This window comes from Boleophthalmus pectinirostris, unplaced genomic scaffold, assembly GCF_026225935.1.
Source record: "Boleophthalmus pectinirostris isolate CB_2022bp ecotype Guang Dong unplaced genomic scaffold, ASM2622593v1 HiC_scaffold_14, whole genome shotgun sequence".
NCBI classification, from domain to species: Eukaryota; Metazoa; Chordata; class Actinopteri; order Gobiiformes; family Gobiidae; genus Boleophthalmus; species Boleophthalmus pectinirostris.
The window spans coordinates 16,239,818-16,258,956 of NW_026571047.1; the positions used below are offsets into that span (position 1 = coordinate 16,239,818).

The following is a 19,139-nucleotide window of genomic DNA, read 5'->3' on the forward strand; positions in this document are numbered from 1 at the left end:
CAATTGCCTATCTCTGCTAAACAGAAGGTAAAAAGCAGCTGTTAACTTAAAAATGATTGCTTCATGGCATCACATATGTGTGGATGAAACAAAATACAACTCTATGACTGACAAACGTATGTTATTGATGAGGTAACAAAAGAAAACAAACAAGAATCAATTTTGCGTAATATAGGATTACGCAAGTAGTTTAGTGGGAATAATTCTAATAAACTAATAACAATTTGTTCATTAGGAATTAAGTATTTATTCATAAAGCTATGTAAGCTGTAGTTATTACAAAGTGAGACCACATTGTCTGCTGCTCTGTTTAGGTGAAGTAACAGTGGAGAGAAAAGCCACCTCAGGAAAAAGGTAACATAAGGCAACATGGCACTGAGAGTATATGCCACATTCAGGGTGCCCTGGTGCTGCGGCGTTGGCATGTCCACACAAGTGTTAATGATGATGCCATCGACCAGTAACACATCGCACCTCTGCCTCACACAGCGAACGCCATGCAACATGGAGACGACCTTGGCCATTTGTCAACTCCAAAAAAGCAAACAACAGAAAAACCGAGGAAGGCTCTCTAAACAGCGCACTGAGCAGAAAAATGTGATGTGATGTGCAAAATATAAATACAAACACTAATAGACTGTATATGGGAGGTCTAACCATTACAAAAGCAGCATGGGAATAAAACTGGCTCCAAACCCAACAAACTGCAATAGATAAACACTACACATAGTTTGTGTAGTTCTATATAATACACTTTGTAACCAACTGTAATAACATGTAACTCATAATTTAGATAGTTATATAACCATCATTACAACGTAATTACATGTTATTATGAGTTGTTAAATATTCCATTTAATTTAATGAGGCACATATAATGTATCTAGAGTAGTGTAAACACATGTGATCAATATAACTTTATTGCTCTCAAAATGTAACAAATTCACAAAATGTACCCTAAATTTGGTGGCCTTTTCTGCTGACACAAAGAAGCTCTACTCTTGCTATTTAGGTTGAGATTCTTGCACCCCTAAAATGCACCTTATAGTCATGGATAATTCAAAAAAGGAGGGCACCGCCAGCCTGAGTATAGATTTATTTTGATCACGGTTGTGGGAGTGCTATAGCCAATCAGGAAATGCATAAAAGATACCTACACCACTCAAGTTGACATCGCCTTTGCTGGAGAATTGGCTGGTCAGCTGGTACAACATGGTGCGCCCACGCTTCCTGGCCTCACTGAAGTGGGAGCTGTTCTTCCTCCTTCGGCGTTTGTCGTCCGAAACTGTCAAACAGGTGAGATGTGTTATAGTGGAAGAAGTCTGAAAAATATGAAGGTTTGTGAGAGGAAAAGGGCATTTGAGGGCAGGGTTTTATCAGGTAATGCATAAATAACGTGGGAGCTAAGTTCAGACAGTAAAGCGTTGTGTTCCTAATTAGCTGTTTTTGAATTGCCCTTCATGCACATGCCTCCTGGGTTTTGATTGTTTTCTAAAGTATAATATCATTAACAACATTTGTTTTGGCTTATTTGTTAGCTAAAGTCAATATATGTATATATCTTGCTATAACAGAAAGACTCCAGTTCACCAGTTATATGATTTTAGTGTGGCAAAGATAATGTGTCCGTATTTATGTAAATTAAGCTATTTTCTCATTTTGCTGCTTTCCAGATCCTTTGTGGAGGTGTGGTGTGATTTTGGCCTTTTTATTATTTAACCAGGAACATCCCACACCAAAAAATATACTAGCAACCAACCCTGAAAACCTAATGAAAATCTAAAAATGAGGGTAAAGACTAACAAAGACTAACCATATAAAAAGTCAATCAATTTATAATAACTTCACTTTAATTAGCCTAAACAAAGCATGAGCAAAGATGTTATTAATAATGAACAAATAGTTTCCTAAGAATGATTCAGCCATAGTAACTAGTATTTCATTAATATCTTAACACTAACTCCTAATCCTAACCCCTCAGTTAAGGTGACCCTCCTTATTCTTAATAAACTATGTGTTCATTATGAATAAGTGTTTGTTTATGTTATGTTATGTAACTAAAGTGTGATTACTATAAAGTGTTACCAAACAATTTGAATAGGTCGTACATTTGGTATTTTTTCTGGTACACTCATGTTAAAGTATTCACTGATCATATATTAAAATATTGACTATTTAACATTCCTCTTGGAGTTGTTCCCTAGCTGAAGCCTTTTCTATTTGGGGCGGTGTCTATAGGTTCCACTTGAAGACTCTCTAACTCCCTATTGGAAAAACATTGTTGGGGTTCAGTGAGCAAACGCAGAGCCAGACAAATCTGCAGGGTACAGGGTGACAGTGATGAGTATGAGTGCGTGGCAAAACTGAAAGCTGGAGGCCAGAAGATCACCTGCTCATAAATCATTTTCCATAGTAAGCAAATAAGAACACTTTTGTAAACAGCAGTAGCCTACCTTCACTCTTGCTGCTGTGGTTGCCTTTGCCATGAGTGTCTGTGATGTCCTTGAAGGAGAATAGAAAGAGGACCATTTCACCTTTTTCGTTCTTGATGGGAACAATGTCCAGCAAACACCAAAAAGCTGCTCCTGAAAGACAGAAATCACAATCCTTTATATATAGAGAGTAGCAATTTATTCTCAAAAAGCTACAACTGCCAATGCTTCACTTGCAACATTACTTGGGTGTTAAAATTGTCCATGCTCCCCTTTTAACATACCACCACTGTGTCCTTTAGTATGACCCCACTATTCAGCTATGAAAGTGTCTTGATAGAGAAAAAGTATGTGCTTATTTAACCATTTTCAAAGTTAAAACAATGCAGCATGTTAGGAATCACTAACATTAGGTGTACTCAAAATAAAAGCAAAAAGTGCAGTGTTCACTATTTGGTGAGTGCATATTTCAATGACTCAATTCACCCACAGCATCCAAAAAATCCAAAGAACTGTTTAAACTAAGTCTAAACCAAATGAATAGAAATGTGGATCTGTGTGTGGATAGTGTCTTTATTGTAGAGAAATTACTCCGAAATGAATTTTCTTCAATTCATTTCAGAATCAATTAGGGTAAAAATGACACTTGGTATTCCCAGTGGTCTCACATCCATGTATTAATCGAGCCTGGCCTTACTTAGCCTCTGATGTCAGATGAGATCAGGCTTAAACAAGCAAGTATAAAGTGAATGAGTAAAGAGAAAATACTTGAAAGTAAAGTAACAAAGTACATTTAATTAGATAGTTTTTATCCCTGTTTAAATTAGATTTCCAGGCTCTCCTAACAGTCAGAGTCAGATTAAAGAATAAAAGTCTGCTCTCTGCTTTTCATTGTTCAGCTGTAACAGTTTCTCCTAATGACTTGTGTTTGTGTGATTTGATTTCCAGTGTCATGACAGGTCTAGTCTGGTCCAGCCTTTCTAAAAATACAGCTTGAATTAGAAATGGATCACATTCAGTAGAACAGAGCGGCCACAGCACAGGGGACGAGGCTGTTACGAGTGAGGCAGGAGATACAAGACCCTGCCATAACCCAGTCCGCTCATTAGCAAGTCTGCAGCAGCTCCAAACAGATGTTTCAATTCTGCCATACTGCCCCCAGTGGGTTGTGTGTTAGTCACTGTGGCTGCTACTGTTTGACAAGGAAAGACACACAGAGAAAGCATTGCACAACGGAAAACTTGTGTAAATTGTTTATATAAAACAAGAGCTAATGGTTTGCAATAGCAGATTTTGCCAACAGCGACTTATTCCAAATGTTCCTCAGTATGTCATTAAACTTATCTAACTCCATGGAGACAAGAATGTGACACCAGGCCAAATTACAGGTTAATTCTGCAGATAGGTGACCCCGCTCACAATATGAACGCATGTTTTTCTAGGTATTCTTGTAATAAAACACATAAGAATAATGCAAGATAGGTAGGTATAACACTGGAACATTCCACGCAACGCAGTGAGATCTCCATGGAGACAAACAGGTCAGTTGGCTTACCACCTCCACCAAAAAGGTTACATAATGCATCTTTAACAATGCATGTGCTACAATAAACTGACAATATAGGCTATCAGTACTGTAATTGTGTATATCCCCAAAGCAATAATTGCAAAATTATCATATACATCTGTGTAACATGTGCAGTATCATGTATCTCCTACCTCTGATGCAACATGGATGCACCTCTGTCCTTATTTCATTGCCTGAGCTTCAATAAAGAGTTGAGTAAAACATCTTCAAATGCAGCGCTGCAGCTTTGGGGATGAAAGCTTTCTATTCTTTGATGCTACAGGTTTCTGCTGTGGGGACATAAGCCTTTGTGCCAATCGCAGAGGCTTAATAGTGCTGCTTTTGCACAAGTGCCATCACATGCCAACGCCAGCCTAATTTAGAGGATTTAAATGTTACACTGAATTAGGTTAGCACTACTTTAGGCACATTCAGGGTTTTATGTCTTTATGTCATGGCTTGTTTATAAATTGTACAGTAAAGTTGAACTAAGGTCATCAAAAGTATTGATAATATTGATAACAAGATTCTAATCAATATTCAAACTAAAATCAAAACTGATATGAACAAATATAAAACATATTGCTTTTTTTAACAGTTTTAAAATTGTCTTTATACCAGAATTAGTAGACCACATGGTAAGTTTAAAGAACAACTATTAGTTTGTGCTGAAATGTTCGTTGTCAAGTGTGCGACTTTTCTGGTGGAGGGTCAGTCAAGTTCTTTTCTCCATGGAGATGTTACTCCTTTGTTTGAAATATTTTACTGTATGGTATTAAACCTTTCTATCTTCATGGAGACCAACCCAGACTAAGATACAGGTCAGATCTGTGTAAAGGCATCCCCGCTGACAGCTACAACGCCTGTTTTTCTAAGCATTTTTTACCTATAAAAACACCTATAATTGAATAAATGTAAGCTAGTGCTATGGAACAGTCCAAGTATCTTTAATATTTATTTTCAAGCCTGTTCCCTGGGAAAATTATACTGGAGAATAGATACAGTACAATGACTCAAATACATACAAACAACAATTCACTTTAACTATATGACATCTTGTGTGTGTGTGTTTTTTTTTCAATGCAAGAACGCATCTGATGTAACATTGCGATACACTTTAGATCTATTGCACTGCTAAATCTCAGACATACATAATCTAAAAATAGTCCTTTCTGACAAAATAATGTTACATCTAAGTGTCAATCCACCAACTAACTCCCAAACAGAACAGACAGAACACACATTTGCCTTCTCTAAAATGTGTTTCATCATTTTAACAAGAAATGACAGGAGGGGTAATTGCCCCATCACCTTGAATATGTAATCAAATCAGATTAACGCTGCTCTCTGTCAAATATAACAACAATTTTTCTGCAGAAGACTTGTACTACTAAGTAACAAAAAATATTATTGTTTTTATTTGATGATTTTAAACCAACATAGTACCAATGCCACAATGGAAAACATAATCCTATAGAGATGCCTTATTATTATTATGCTTAAAAGGACACTATGTAACTTCTAAGATGGAGTGTCCGCTACTTGCTTGTCTCCAGAGTATGTTATTACCTTAAAATCCTTAAAAAACATGAATTATTATTATGTGTAAGCTTGCTTCTTCATAGATTTGACCAGCACATTACAGAGAAATATAAACAATAAACAATAATATAGAAACCAGTTTATGCCACTGATACAAAGCAAGATAATCCTAGTAAACCAATTTTTAAATAGACAGTATCATTAAAAGCCTGAGCTATAATAAATAAATGGCAGAATAAACTGATAATTAACTGTAGAAATTATTTATTCTACTATTTTTATATTAAATAATATATATATTTTATTCTAAATAAAAATGCCCAAAAAAACCTCCCCACTAGGAATAAAAAAGTACCCACAATAAATATTGAGCCACTAAAATATATTGTTTCAGCTTTCATACTGAATGATAAGTCTATATTGTAATGATCATGACAGGCCTAGTAGTATCTAGAGTGAAGACTGAGATAAACAGTTTTGAAGCACCTGCTTTTTGAGCACTAACAAGATAGAGGTAGTTTATTGATTCTGATGTTAACTGATGTTAATCTGTGAATGAATGGGCTGACTCACTGCCAAACAAATTTTACCTGTTGCTATGAATAAAGTTAGATTGAACCTTGAAATTTAGTTTACAACATCCCAGCCACACAGGAATACAAAAAAGAATAGGCCAATTGAAATATAATACCAGTAATACACCAGTAGCAGCTTTAATAATAAATTGCAGGGTATATAAATAATAACATTAGTAAATACAGTAACAACAATATAAGTATAGGAGCTATATCCTCTCACACACCATAGCAGACATGAATACAATAATAGACTGTATGTTACGTATGTAAGTGGACTATTCCAAGTGAGCATGGGTGACATCACACTCCTTTAGCCCACTCCTTTATACATTTGTACATGTTGTATGATACAACTCACCGTTCTTTTTATAGAAGTGCACCTCTGCTTGGTACTCCTCGCGCCCCTCCAGAGCCTTCTCCATTTGCTGGGCCACATGTTCGCTGGTGTCTGTCCCGTATAGGAATCTGCAGCTGCAGTTCTTCTGCATCACCTCAGTGCGAGTGAAGCCAGTTAGCTCACAGAAACCGTCTGAGCAGTAGACGATGGGGTAACCGCGATGACCCTGGGCGTTCCCCAGCAAGAAGTTACTGTCTAAAGGTCAAAAGGGAAAGGTTGTGTTAGAAAATGAGGGGTTTAGTAACTACATTTAATCAAAGTTAGTATAGATCAATTCTATGGTAAATAAAACATTATTATACAGATTGAAAATATTTTTACAACAGGTATAGTTGTCTATGTGATCCCTCCAGGTAGTATCAATAACAAAAGGAAATTCTATTTGGTCATCAACAAAAGTTTTTGGAGGGAAAAAAGCACTGTCCAGTTGACAAAATTAAATTTTCTTTAGTTAGTTATAACCATAAGGTCTACCATACTTGTCTCATGAAAATGTTATTGCTTTGCCTGGATTGTTCCACAGTATGGTATTAAAACTATCTATCTTTCATTTATTCAATTCCAGAGCAGGTGCTTTATTGCCAAAAAACACTTGGTTTGGTGGAGTCATCTGCTTGTCTCCATAGCGATTGCTACACTTATGGAAAAGGTTTCAGGCCCTACAAACTTGCATAATGTCCCTTTAATAACCTTAGTTGGTAGAAGTATTAAGGTGATTGACAAATATTACACACCTGCCTTATATTGAAAACACTACCACATCCGATTTTCACGTATTTACTTTTCACACTTAAAATCAAAGTTTGTTTAGCTCTTTGAAGCCAGGCTAACACCTTCGTAAACATGAAACACACTTTGTTGACTGCAGTTTGGGGATAAATTAATTTCCCCTGGCAGTTATCATGTGATTTCAGGCTTGACTCTATGACGCCTTAGTGGCAGTTGGTGATGTACATGAATGGTCTGGTTACTGGTGCTATGGGCCACAGAGGAAAGAGCTGACCAGTGCAGACAAAGAGCCCAAAGGTTAGTGATTGATCGCCACACAACATTAGTCAAATATAATAGTACCAACGGAACCTGTGAGGAGAATGATCCTTAAATTAAAAATGCATGAGGTTTTTGTTAGATATGGGTAAGAGACTAAACAATGTACTGACTTTATAATATAGCTACGATTGCAGACCCAAAATATCACCCATACCTAATACTCTACCATGGAACATCTTGGGCTGACTGCTATATATTTACCACTGAGAGAGAGAAGATTGTGTGTTATTACTGTAGAGACAAAGATACACCACAGTTTCTGGTTTTTGTACAGTACTTTATGGGGAACCCTGAGGTGAGTTGAATGCCTTCACCTGCCAAGTCTAAGATGGATATGAAAATTATGGGAAACCTATACTATGTGACCTTTTCAACCCAATTAAGCACCTTGGGGAGGCCTTGGTTAGACTCCACAATCAAACATAAACTAGCTTATCAATGTTTTCATCTCTGCAGCAGCATTCTCAGCATGCACATAATCAAAGGCAAGACACAGTGGTTGTTGTCGATGGTTCATTATTAAGGGATTCTTTTTCTTTGAATTTGTTGCTTACATGTGCATGAGCTAAAAAAAAAAAAAAAGTCTAAAAATCCAGGACACCGATTTTATTGAAGCTCACCTATACAATATTCTGCATATTAATAATTCTTGGATATGGAAATGCAATGTACCTCTATGACCTGTCAGAGATCAACAGACGTTTAATAAAATGGTGGTTTATTGCATGTTCTGGTTTGATATGAATGGAGATTTACTATACTAGAATAAAGCACTACTTTTCAATTGCTTTTTGTATTTGATTTCAGAACCATGGACAGTTCCCTGCTGGTTCTGTGCAGTCATCTTTCTCTGGGGATCTTATACCAATAACTACAGACAACCGTATTCACACAGTTTATTGGTCCTCCTCCAACCATATTAATCTTGGTGATAGCTACTGTGTAATGTCCCTCCCCATGGTTTCGGAGGCCCCTATTAAGCCATAGCACTGTTAGATACACAAAGTGGATGTGTCTCTTTTGAATTTGAATGGCCTAGTAGATGTATGAGCTGTCATGTAAAGTAGATAGATGCAATATTTTCTGGTTAGTGTCAAATCAAGTAAAAACATTGTTAAAATGCAAATGTAGTGTACTGGGGACCTCAGCTTGTTTTGTTTTTTGTTTGTTTGTTTGTTTGTTTTTTTAAGAAGATAGTATTTAGAAAAAAACTGTCCATGTATGTAGGTCATTATTTTAAAGTGTCTTCTTCATTGTAGGCTCACTGACTTCTTGTTCAAAAAGCTATAGAGCTGCTGTCTTCACTTCTTCACAGTGTCATTTTCACCACAAAAAGATTTTTATTTTATTTGATCATTATTATTATTGAATAATAATTAAAAGTGCTCTGAATCTCAAGTATAGTTTAAAAGGCCCATATATGCTATTTAAAAAAAAAAAAGTCTGAGTTAGTTTTTGTTTCATTCACACGTTTGACACACCAACATGTGTGAATGAAACACTTCCTCTGTGCGCCACTGTGCTTTTAAACTCCAACTTCACTAGAATCATCTGAGTAATTTCAGCCCTACAACTGCCAATCTCTAACGAACACAAGGTAAAACATCAGTTAACAGTTAACTTGAAAACTACCACTACGTGACATCACAAGGTGGAACAGAACCTTCTGAGCTTTGGAGATGTAGACAGACTAATAATAAAGGGTTACTCACACATGTGCAAAAGAAACAAAACACAAGTCCAGGTATGTTCTTGAGGAGGTCACAATATTATAACATGGCTAAAAGCTCATAAGAATATTTTTTTTGCATAATACAGGACCTTTAATGCTGTGGGTGGGGAAAGGGGGTAGGTGAAAACTGAAATTTTTATTCATCCCTCAAATGCATAACAATGCAAGATTACTGAAGTATGCATGAATCACTCCAAATAAAACAAGCTAATGATGTGGAGAAAATTACAATATGATTAAAATCTCATTAAAGTGAAGCGCTTTGTCCAAGGACACAAACGCTGTATGCAATGCCCAAATTGGTCTCTAATGTTTCTACCCACTGAGCTATCACAGTCATGTTTTTGCCTGCTATCAATCTCTGTGTTACAACAAATGTCTTCCCCTGCCGCTAAAGTTAAAACATCAAACTTCACATTTTCTCAGCGCCAGGCATCAGGGGGCAAGATGGAGAGAAGGATGGAAGATGTCTGAATTTTACCAGTCCCATAGTGAGCCAACCTAAGGAGGAGCAGTATTAACCAGCTGCTCGCTTCACAATCTAGCACTTTAATTGGCCACACTCAACAGAAAGCAGTCCATAGGGGATGTCTTTTCCAAGCGGTGACAACCTTTCCAGGCTGTACGTAGCAAAACTAAACTGTCAAGGCTGGAATTATAGGGAAAAGTATTAGGCAGATCCATCAGCAGCCAAGGGGATTTAAGGCTTGTATATCGACTGCACTGACTTACATGGTGTGATACCTCAAGCTTAGGAAGTTATGAAATGTATTACCGAAGGATATAAATACAAAAATAGATCTTTGTAACTCCTGCTTTTTAGATGTATAAAAAGTCTAAAGTGGTGCAGTTTCAAAAGGCCACAGTGGAAGTCATTTTTCTTCAGATGCTTGGGTTGAAATTTGGATCCTTCCTCTTCCCCTTTTTGCCTATGCGTTGACAACCAAATGTTACTGATGCCTTGAAGTACCTGTGTCTTAGAACTGAGTGCAGTATAAGATTTGATACTGTATTGGATGCAGCTGAAGATTTGGTGTATCTTTAAACCTGTATCAGATTTTTGTGTTAAAAATGTGAAAAACAGAACAAATTTTTTATTGTTTGCAGCAGTTCAACAAATTCCTCACTCTGTTAAGGCGCTCTGAGCTTCCAAATTATTCATTCATTCAAATCACAATTCACAATAGACCAGACAACAGCCCAAAGCAAAGTATTAACAACCTGCTAACAACAACCGTCATGCTAACAGCGTTAAAAAAAAAAAGCTTTACTATTAGATTCAGATAGATTAAATTAGACTATTACATTAAGAACTGCTTTTACAATATATACATCTGTTCTGGGGCATAGCAAATTTTACCAGAAAATAATGGGTGCAGAGATATGAAGCAAATCAAATATACTGCTTCTATTTTACTATACTACTATACTACTGATTCTTTGCAGCTGATAACATTCCCTGAGGGTGAGAAGATAACTGAAAGCACTACTCTCAGAAGCTCTATTACTCAAGTTAGACTTTAATCTGAGTTTATTTTAACACAACCTGACCAAAAAGAGCTAATATGTGTTTTTTATTTTGGAAAAAAAAAAACATGTAGGCTCAAGTTGGTGCACTGGGTAAAACAGATGCTCATAGTTTTTTCCTTGGAAAAGATCACATGCATTAGGAAAGGAAAGTTGAAATTGTTTGACGAGGTGTGGAGTCTTCTTAAAAGTTTTGTAGGGAATCTTAATTTGACGGATGGTGCTGAGGATGAATGAGATTACTTTTTAAACCTTTTCTTTTTATCTATTTATTTATTTTTATTATTATTCTTTTTTAATGTATGTATGTATGTATGTATGTATGTATGTATGTGTATATATATATATATATATATATATATATATGTATGTATGTTTATATATATTTATATTTAGGTTGGGAAAAAAAGATGGCTATAACTTAATTTTCTTACTGTGAGGTTGATCTGTCCTTGTTTTTGTTTTTTATTTGTTTTCATGTACACAACTGGCAAACAGATTGTAATTATGCTTTCATAATGTACAAAAAACAAAATAAAAACATTGTTATAAAAGAAAAAAAAAAGAGCTGACTTGGTTGGAACTACAATAAGTGAGCTGAGTTGTGCTCTTAAACAAGTCCCTCTCAAATCAAATAACATTACTGTCACAAGATAGTCAGCATTAGCCAACAGTTTTTCAGTTAGTCACTCTCACCTTTTTGGTAAAAACCAAACACCTAAACAGGACCACAGGCTTCGGAAAATATGCTCTTTAAATTCATTTAGTTTTATTTCTTGACTTTTCATACTATCTCCATACTATCTCCATGGTAACTGCTGAATAGTCTGCAATACAGATACATGTATGTAGAATATGAATAGAATATGTATGTAGAACATGATGTATGTAGAAAACCTCCAATGTGATGTCGTGATATAAAGTATCAATAGATGTAGAACTGACTTGAAATGAAAAAACTAAGCCTTGGGAAGTTATAAAAGTGTGTTTCAGAAAACTCGATACTGTAAAGACCTTTGTATCTGCGTTTGACTGAAAAGCTGAAGTTTGCTCTGACATCAACCTCGCCTTTAGCAAAAACCCTGTTCTTAGCTATCTATAAATTCCTAACCTCACAACCGCGTGAGCCAGCAAGCCTCTCTGGTTTATGTAATATTTACCCAAGAATAGTTCAGCAGTCAGCATCCCTAAATCGGTCTTGTATATGGGTCAAGGGCGGCTGCAGTCATAAATCACTTCACAAGGATGCACTCCGAGTAACTGGCCACAATGGGGAACTTTTGTGCTGCGTAGTCGAGTGCAAATTGGGGCACTTAAATAACAAAAGCATGATTCAGGTTTTCAGAAAGTTAATTCAAGAGTCACTTATTGGCTCTTTCAGCACTCAAGGAACGTTTCCATCCCATCTATGTAAACAGTCAGAGTGCACTTGATCAACACTCTTTCTCTGAGCGAGTGTCTGGGGAGATTGCGACAATGCTTCAATTCTTAGGAAGTAATCCTCTGGAGGATATTGCTTCGACTGGCTGCTCCCGGCTGCCTTAATTACACATCTGTGCTGACTCGCTACAACTGTAATCTGACATGATGATGCTACATGCTAATGTTAGCTGCAGACAGTGTGAAGAAGTGTCACACAAGCTAGTTTTTCGGCATGTGAGGAAGGGGAAGACAGATGACTCAGATTAGCCCAAACGACACTCAAAGTTAATTACTATTTAGCAGCTTGTAATCACTGATTGCCACAGGTTGATGTGGGCAGATAAGTGGACTTACACAGGAAAACATTGTAATGATTGATTATCTATATGCTAACTGCATTTTAATTGTTTTCAAGTTAATCAATAACAAGTAACTGGTTAAAATATAAATTATTCTACAGGCTATATCAGAAACAAAAATATCTTGATGGCAGAATGTAGCCTTTACAAGGATGTGTGCATCTTATTCATATCTTTACAATTTAAAAAAAAGCAATTTATGGAGTAGGTAATATTTCAAGTATTGATGTTATTGTCATTTCATATTCAAGTGAGTACTTTCTATAAAAATAAAAATAACATCGGCCACAAATAATGAGGGATTTTGTCAAATAATTGCATGATAGTCCCATTAAGTTACTAATAATTTACAGGGACGCTGGGGGTGTTCTACGTATATCTCTATGTTCAAATGTTCCTGTTTACAATGGAGACAAACATTGTTAAAAAAGTTTTTAAATGGTCTGAAAACTCAAGAAAAAATACAGACTGGATTTAAATAACACATTTTCAGGGCCTGTTTAGAAGTTGACTAGCTAGCTTGTGACTATAATTTTAAGTGTGAGAGACTTCTTTAAGAGCACATATCACCTCACTTGTTGTATTTCTGACTAAATCAGCTCTTTCTAGTCAGACTACATTAAATTAAAGCTCAGATTAAAGTCTAACACAGGCTCAAACAGAGCAGATCCTCTAGTTAGCATCACACCCCTGGGGTACGTTGACGACATCGACTGCAAAGTATCTTGTGCTAACAGCAGTATAACTCATTAGTTACTGGGCACTTTTGGAATGGTGTGAGAGATGGAGAAACACACCAAAACAGTAACACATACACTATTACAACTGCCTTAGAAATCTGCCCAATTAAAATTTTTCCTGGATCCTTAACCTTGAAACGAGCGCAAAGGTGTTCCGACAAAGAAAATATTCCCTGATTATACAACTACCTCTTCACCTCACAGCCTTCATTATTCATATCCTTGGTTTAACTTGCCGTTTAGAGCTGCTGCTGCCCCCATTTAAGCCTAAACTAAACTACTTTGTAAAATATTTTTTCAGTAGGGCCTGGTTTGTCTGGTTTGACCCAAGTCTTTAAAAAGCTAAATACAACTGTGGAGGCTCTTTTTATGGAGAACTGTGCAAAGTGCTTCACAAGGCCTGGCTCCCACTCACACCTACAACCGCTCAGACAGAAGTGGAGCTGTAACCCAGCTGAGGCCGATATAGATTTTAGTGAGATCGTCCAACGCACATTTACAGTAGAAAATATAAACCACAAACAACACTGGAAAGCCCCTATTGTCTAAACCACACTGTTGTATACATGTATTTGATTGGGACAGTGCATATTAATAAACATTTGTAACAGTTATGGTAAAATTTGCCAGATTAGAACAAAAGTGAAAATAGAAATGTGTAATTTTTGGAATTTTTCATAGGCATGAGATCTATCTCCATAGAGACAGACAGGTGATGCCACCAGGTCAAGTTACAGGTCAGTTCTGTGGAGACGTTTGCCCCCTCATACTAAGAATGCCTGCATGTTTGTTTTTCTTTGTGATAATTATACTAACACATTTACAAACATGTCTTTTCAGTACTTCAACAAAACCACACAAAAAATAAGTGAACTCTTCACATATTTTACTGCATGCACTAAAACATGTATTTTCTGAATGTATCCGTAACAGGGGTAGAAGCTCCATTGGCGACTCTGGGAGCTGTTTATCACAGAGATAACAATGGTGAGGTCCAATCTGACACCAGCTCCTCTCTCCCCTTTAACAGCACAGAGCACAGAGGGGAATGAACCTGTCTCTTATCTCCTCCTGCAGCAGCCCTTTGCTTTACACTGTCCCATGAGAGAGCTGCTGTCACAGAGAGAGAGCGCCGCTGGGGAGGGCATCCTGAAGGGGCTGAGGGTGGTGGGACGAGGGGGTGAGGGGTACCATACAGACCCTGGGGGAGTGTAATGTTAGATTCATGAAATAAAGCCATGACAGAGCACAGTAGTAACAGAGCTGTGGTTGCAAATATGACATCTGTTTTAAGAAATGCTTAAAGGTCCTATGCAGAATTGACTCATGAGCTTTAAGCCACGATATAATGTTATTATATAAATTAAATATAATTGTGTTTCATTCACACATGCTTGAGTAACCCTTTATTATTATTATTAGTCTGTCAACATTTCCAAACCTCAAAATGCTCTGTTCCACTTTTTGATGTCATGTAGTGGTTTTCAAATTAAATATTACCCTTTACCTTTAGTTCAGTAGAGATTCGCAGTTCCAGTGCTGAAATTATCAAAATGATTCAAGGGAAGGTGTATGGAGTTAGGGTTAGTGGAGCACTGTGTTACCACATGACATCACAAAGTGGAACAGATTGCTTTCTGTTTCTGTCTAAATATACAGGGTCTGGTCTTTGTGTTAAACATGTATGAATGAAACGAAACATAATTTCAGTAGTAATATAGGTTCTTTAATTTTAGGTTTTGAAAGTAACTGTATGTTTTTCAGGAACAGCATTAATGGGACATGGATCAATAAGGGGGGTTAAACTTGTGATCATATCTTAAATCAGGATTGTACTGTTTACATTCAATTTTCTATGTCTATCAGTGGATTTAAAGAGATTTTTTTTTTAAAAAGTCACCGTTGCTATAGCAATTAACAATTCAAAGCTAAATATTGTATCTTTTGAATGGTCAAAAGTCCTCAAAAAACAGGAAGCTGAAATGTATGGATAGACTAGCAGCTTGCATATTAATCTGCATGTTTTTATAGTATGGGAAGAGGGGCTTCTATATTACCACTATATTAGGGAGTCAGAACAGAGTGGGAAGCACCATATAACAAATACAGCAAATACTGCAGGTCTGTCATCACCACATCATAGATCCGAAACCCATGAGCTTGAGTTACTATGATAACACTGTGAATGCCTTTAAGATTGACATCTTTGTTCGTATTTTCTATATAAAACACAATATATCAGAGCTGGCTATAATTTTTCAGCGTCTAGCCTAAAGATGCTCAAAATGCATGACAGCAAATTACAGCAAGTTACCCAACCATTGTTCATTAGGACATGTTTTTGAAGACTCATTATTGTGCATAGCTACATGAAATGTTGCTTAAGCTTCTCAAACATGTCACTCAAAGTTATAGTCTTTTGTTTCTGCATTCATTATACTAGAATTGGATACTATGTGAATTCTCCTGTAAACATCAATTTCAATTAAAGCTCAAGTTTGTTAGACATATTGATCCTATTTGATTAGATAAGAATCAACTTCAATCAGTTTAATTGCAAAGAGGAGCTGAAGCAAAATAGTCCTATGGTATCATGGTCTGTAATCATTGCATGAAAAGTACACCTCCACTGTGATATCAAGCCAAAGTATCAGACAGTGAGAATCTTTAACTGCTGCCTGTGGTTAAATACAGTCAAACACTAAGTCCTTATATAACACCAACACAACTACTTTCTATTGCACTGACAAATCAGCTTTATCTACTACTGTCCATATTGTCCATATTGTTGTTGAAGTAAAAAAGTCACTTTATAATATCTTTGCTGTATGATTTGATATTTTGAATTTACTTTTTTAAGGGCCCATATTACATTATTTTCTGATATATGTTATAATGTTGTGTTCTGTTTGTGTTTAACACACAAACCCTGCATATTTAGTTATTCTGTCAAAGGGAAAACACTTGTGACATCATGTGGTAATACAGGAAGCGTTCCACTTGATTTTTAAATGCTATACACTTTCATTAGATTCATTTGGATAGAGCAGATCTGGAATTGACAATCTCCACTGAACTAAATGTAAAAGGTAGCTATTAACTTGAAAACTACCACTAGATGAATGGGGCTTTGGAGATAAAGACAAACTAATAATAAAGGGTTACTCAAACATGCATGAAAGAAACAAACAAACATAACTCCAGGTATGATTCTGAGGAGCTAACAGCATTGTAACATGACTAAAAGGTCACAAGACTCAATTTTGTGTATGGGACTTTTAAAAACTATTCAGCAACAACAAACACAACAACAACAACGAGCTTTTGTCTTTCTTGTCATGGTTTCATTCGTTATGAAGAGCACTCATAACCTTATAATAAAACAAAATGAAACTTTAGGTCTTCTATACATTATCACAAGCCTTAACAAATGTGTGATTATAATGTTTAATTTGTAACTAAGACATCTGACATATTGCAATGGTAGAAACAAAGTCACTGTAGCCTAATTTCTTTTCAAAATACTTCTGATGGTTGTTGTTGTTATTATACAAAAAATAGTAGTAAAAACCCAACTGCTTCAGGTGAATCTCCTGTATACACTGAGTGACCCTGACAATTGACCTCTTAAGACAAGCCTTCAATGAAAACAATTGACAGCTGTCCAGTCACTGCAAATCAAATCATATAACAAATAATGCACATTTAAACATATATGACAATCACACAGCTCTGGAGTCAGCCTTTTTCCATTGCCATACATATATTGTATCCCCGGGGGGACAAACCCTCTGACATTGCTTTGAGCCAATAATGTACTGATCCAAAGGTCATTGACTTAACCTACTGTGACATTTTTCTTATATACTGATGAAATATACTCCCGTCAGTCTAGGAAATCCACTTTAAATTAAAAAAGCATGTTCATTTTTCATGCTTGAGGTCCAACAGGGTCTAATCAATATTTGAAGACATCTTTTACACATAGGCTAGCATCAGGGTTAAAAAAAAAAAAAAAAAAAGTACATTTCATTGATGTTTAAAGGTAGCCAGATTCACCAGCTGGTTGCATTTTCATGGAAACCGTCTGACCTCACAGCATTAGGGTTAATTTGCTTGACTGTAGGCGGGTTCTTTTTTCATTTAACAAATCACTGCTCTTTTGTCATGACGTATGTAATGCGCCGCTAACAGTACTAACTGGTATATTAAGCTTTTTCCAAATCCTGTAGGAAGAAGGGTAATAATGTCTTTCCCCTTGATAAAATTCACCATTCTCTTTATTCCAGCTTTAAATCCTCGATCGTTGCCAACACAGATGGTGTGACTCTTTGCTGATTGGCTGGTGTCCGAACTTGCACTTCGGGGTTTTTACAAACCATCTAGGGTATTCTGATTCCTGACCTAGTCGCTGGAGAGAAATTAAATTGAGTGGAGACACTAGGTGGCACCAGCCTGGCTGGCTTAAAAGTCCTATATTATGCAAAATTGACTCTTGTGAGCTTTTAGCCATGTTAGAATGTTGTCAAAAACATGCCCAGAGTTGTGTTTTGTTTCATTCGCACATGTTGGAGTGGTCCTTTATTAGTCTGTCTACATCTCCAAAGCTCAAAATGCTTTGTTCCAACTTGTGATGTCATGTAGTTTTTAAGTTAACACCTTTTACCTTTTGTTTAGAAGATATTGGTAGTTCCAGAGCTGAAACTATCCAAATGATTCTGGTGGAATTTAAAAACACAGTGGAGCACTTCTTGTATTACCACATGGCAAAGATAGCTAAATAGATACTTTACTGATTCGGAAGGTACTTCATTTTTCAGCAGCAACAATGAAATATAATATTAATAATAATACAGCAGTAATTCATCTTTTCATTCATCACAAGGTGATTTCGGTTTGAGAGATTCCTAAATATGCAGGGTTTGTGTATTAAACATGTGTAAATGAAACAAAACACAACTCCAGGCTTTTGATGAGGAAACATTATAATATAAATCAGAAAATGGCGTGAAAGGGGCCATTTAATTGAAAACAACCCACGTATAGTCTTTACATGCCTTTAAAAATGGAAATTCCTTGTTATTTGCTTTGTCGAAGCGCTTGTCTATTTGCACTTCACAAAAGGATTTGCCTGTGTGGAGAGGCTTTGCACAGAGACAGCAGAAAGATTGTTTAGGCTGTGAGTAATGAATATAACTGAATAGTCATGGCAATATAAATGATTCTCTGATAGAAAATGCGCCAAGTTTTATGAAAAGCTGTCAGGTTTGGGGATATTAAAGTGGCATATTATGAAAAACCTCATTGTTTCATTGGATGGGAGCTAAGTCAGCAACAGTGGCAGCTTATGTTTTGTGATGTGAAAGCATTTTTACCAACTGTCTACAACAAAAAATGAAAATGTATGACGGGCATTTTTAACAGAATATAACAGACTATTCAGTGTGTACAGTATTGTGGAGAAGATTCAGTGAGGAGTGAGACATTGTCATTTTAGTAGTTTAACAGGTGTGAAAAGGACTGAACTGGGTGTAGTGTGATATATTGTTGAAATAAATATAAATGATAAATTGTAATATTGAAACCAAACCATTAATCAAAATTATCCCCAAAAACCTATTGTAAATATGCAATATTGTTAAAAAATATGAGCGGCAATAAATACATAATAGAGTAGGTATTTTGTATAGTATAGTGAGTCATAAAAGTTCATAATGCAACCTTTTATAGTTCAAATCTCATTGTAACACAGAAAAATAACAAACTTCCCACTAGAAGAAAAAGAAAAAGTTC

The 19,139-nt window shown here is 36.2% G+C and overlaps 1 protein-coding gene across 1 annotated transcript in view; it reads right to left on the reverse strand.

Moving 5' to 3' along the window:
• Nucleotides 1-19,139, reverse strand: part of LOC110154387 (potassium voltage-gated channel subfamily H member 4-like) — a 53,344-nt gene that overhangs the window by 30,624 nt on the left and 3,581 nt on the right. Inside the window, 3 exon segments of the mRNA XM_055150166.1 lie at nucleotides 1,158-1,285; nucleotides 2,454-2,585; nucleotides 6,478-6,711. Of these exon segments, the coding sequence (XP_055006141.1) occupies nucleotides 1,158-1,285; nucleotides 2,454-2,585; nucleotides 6,478-6,711 (494 nt within the window).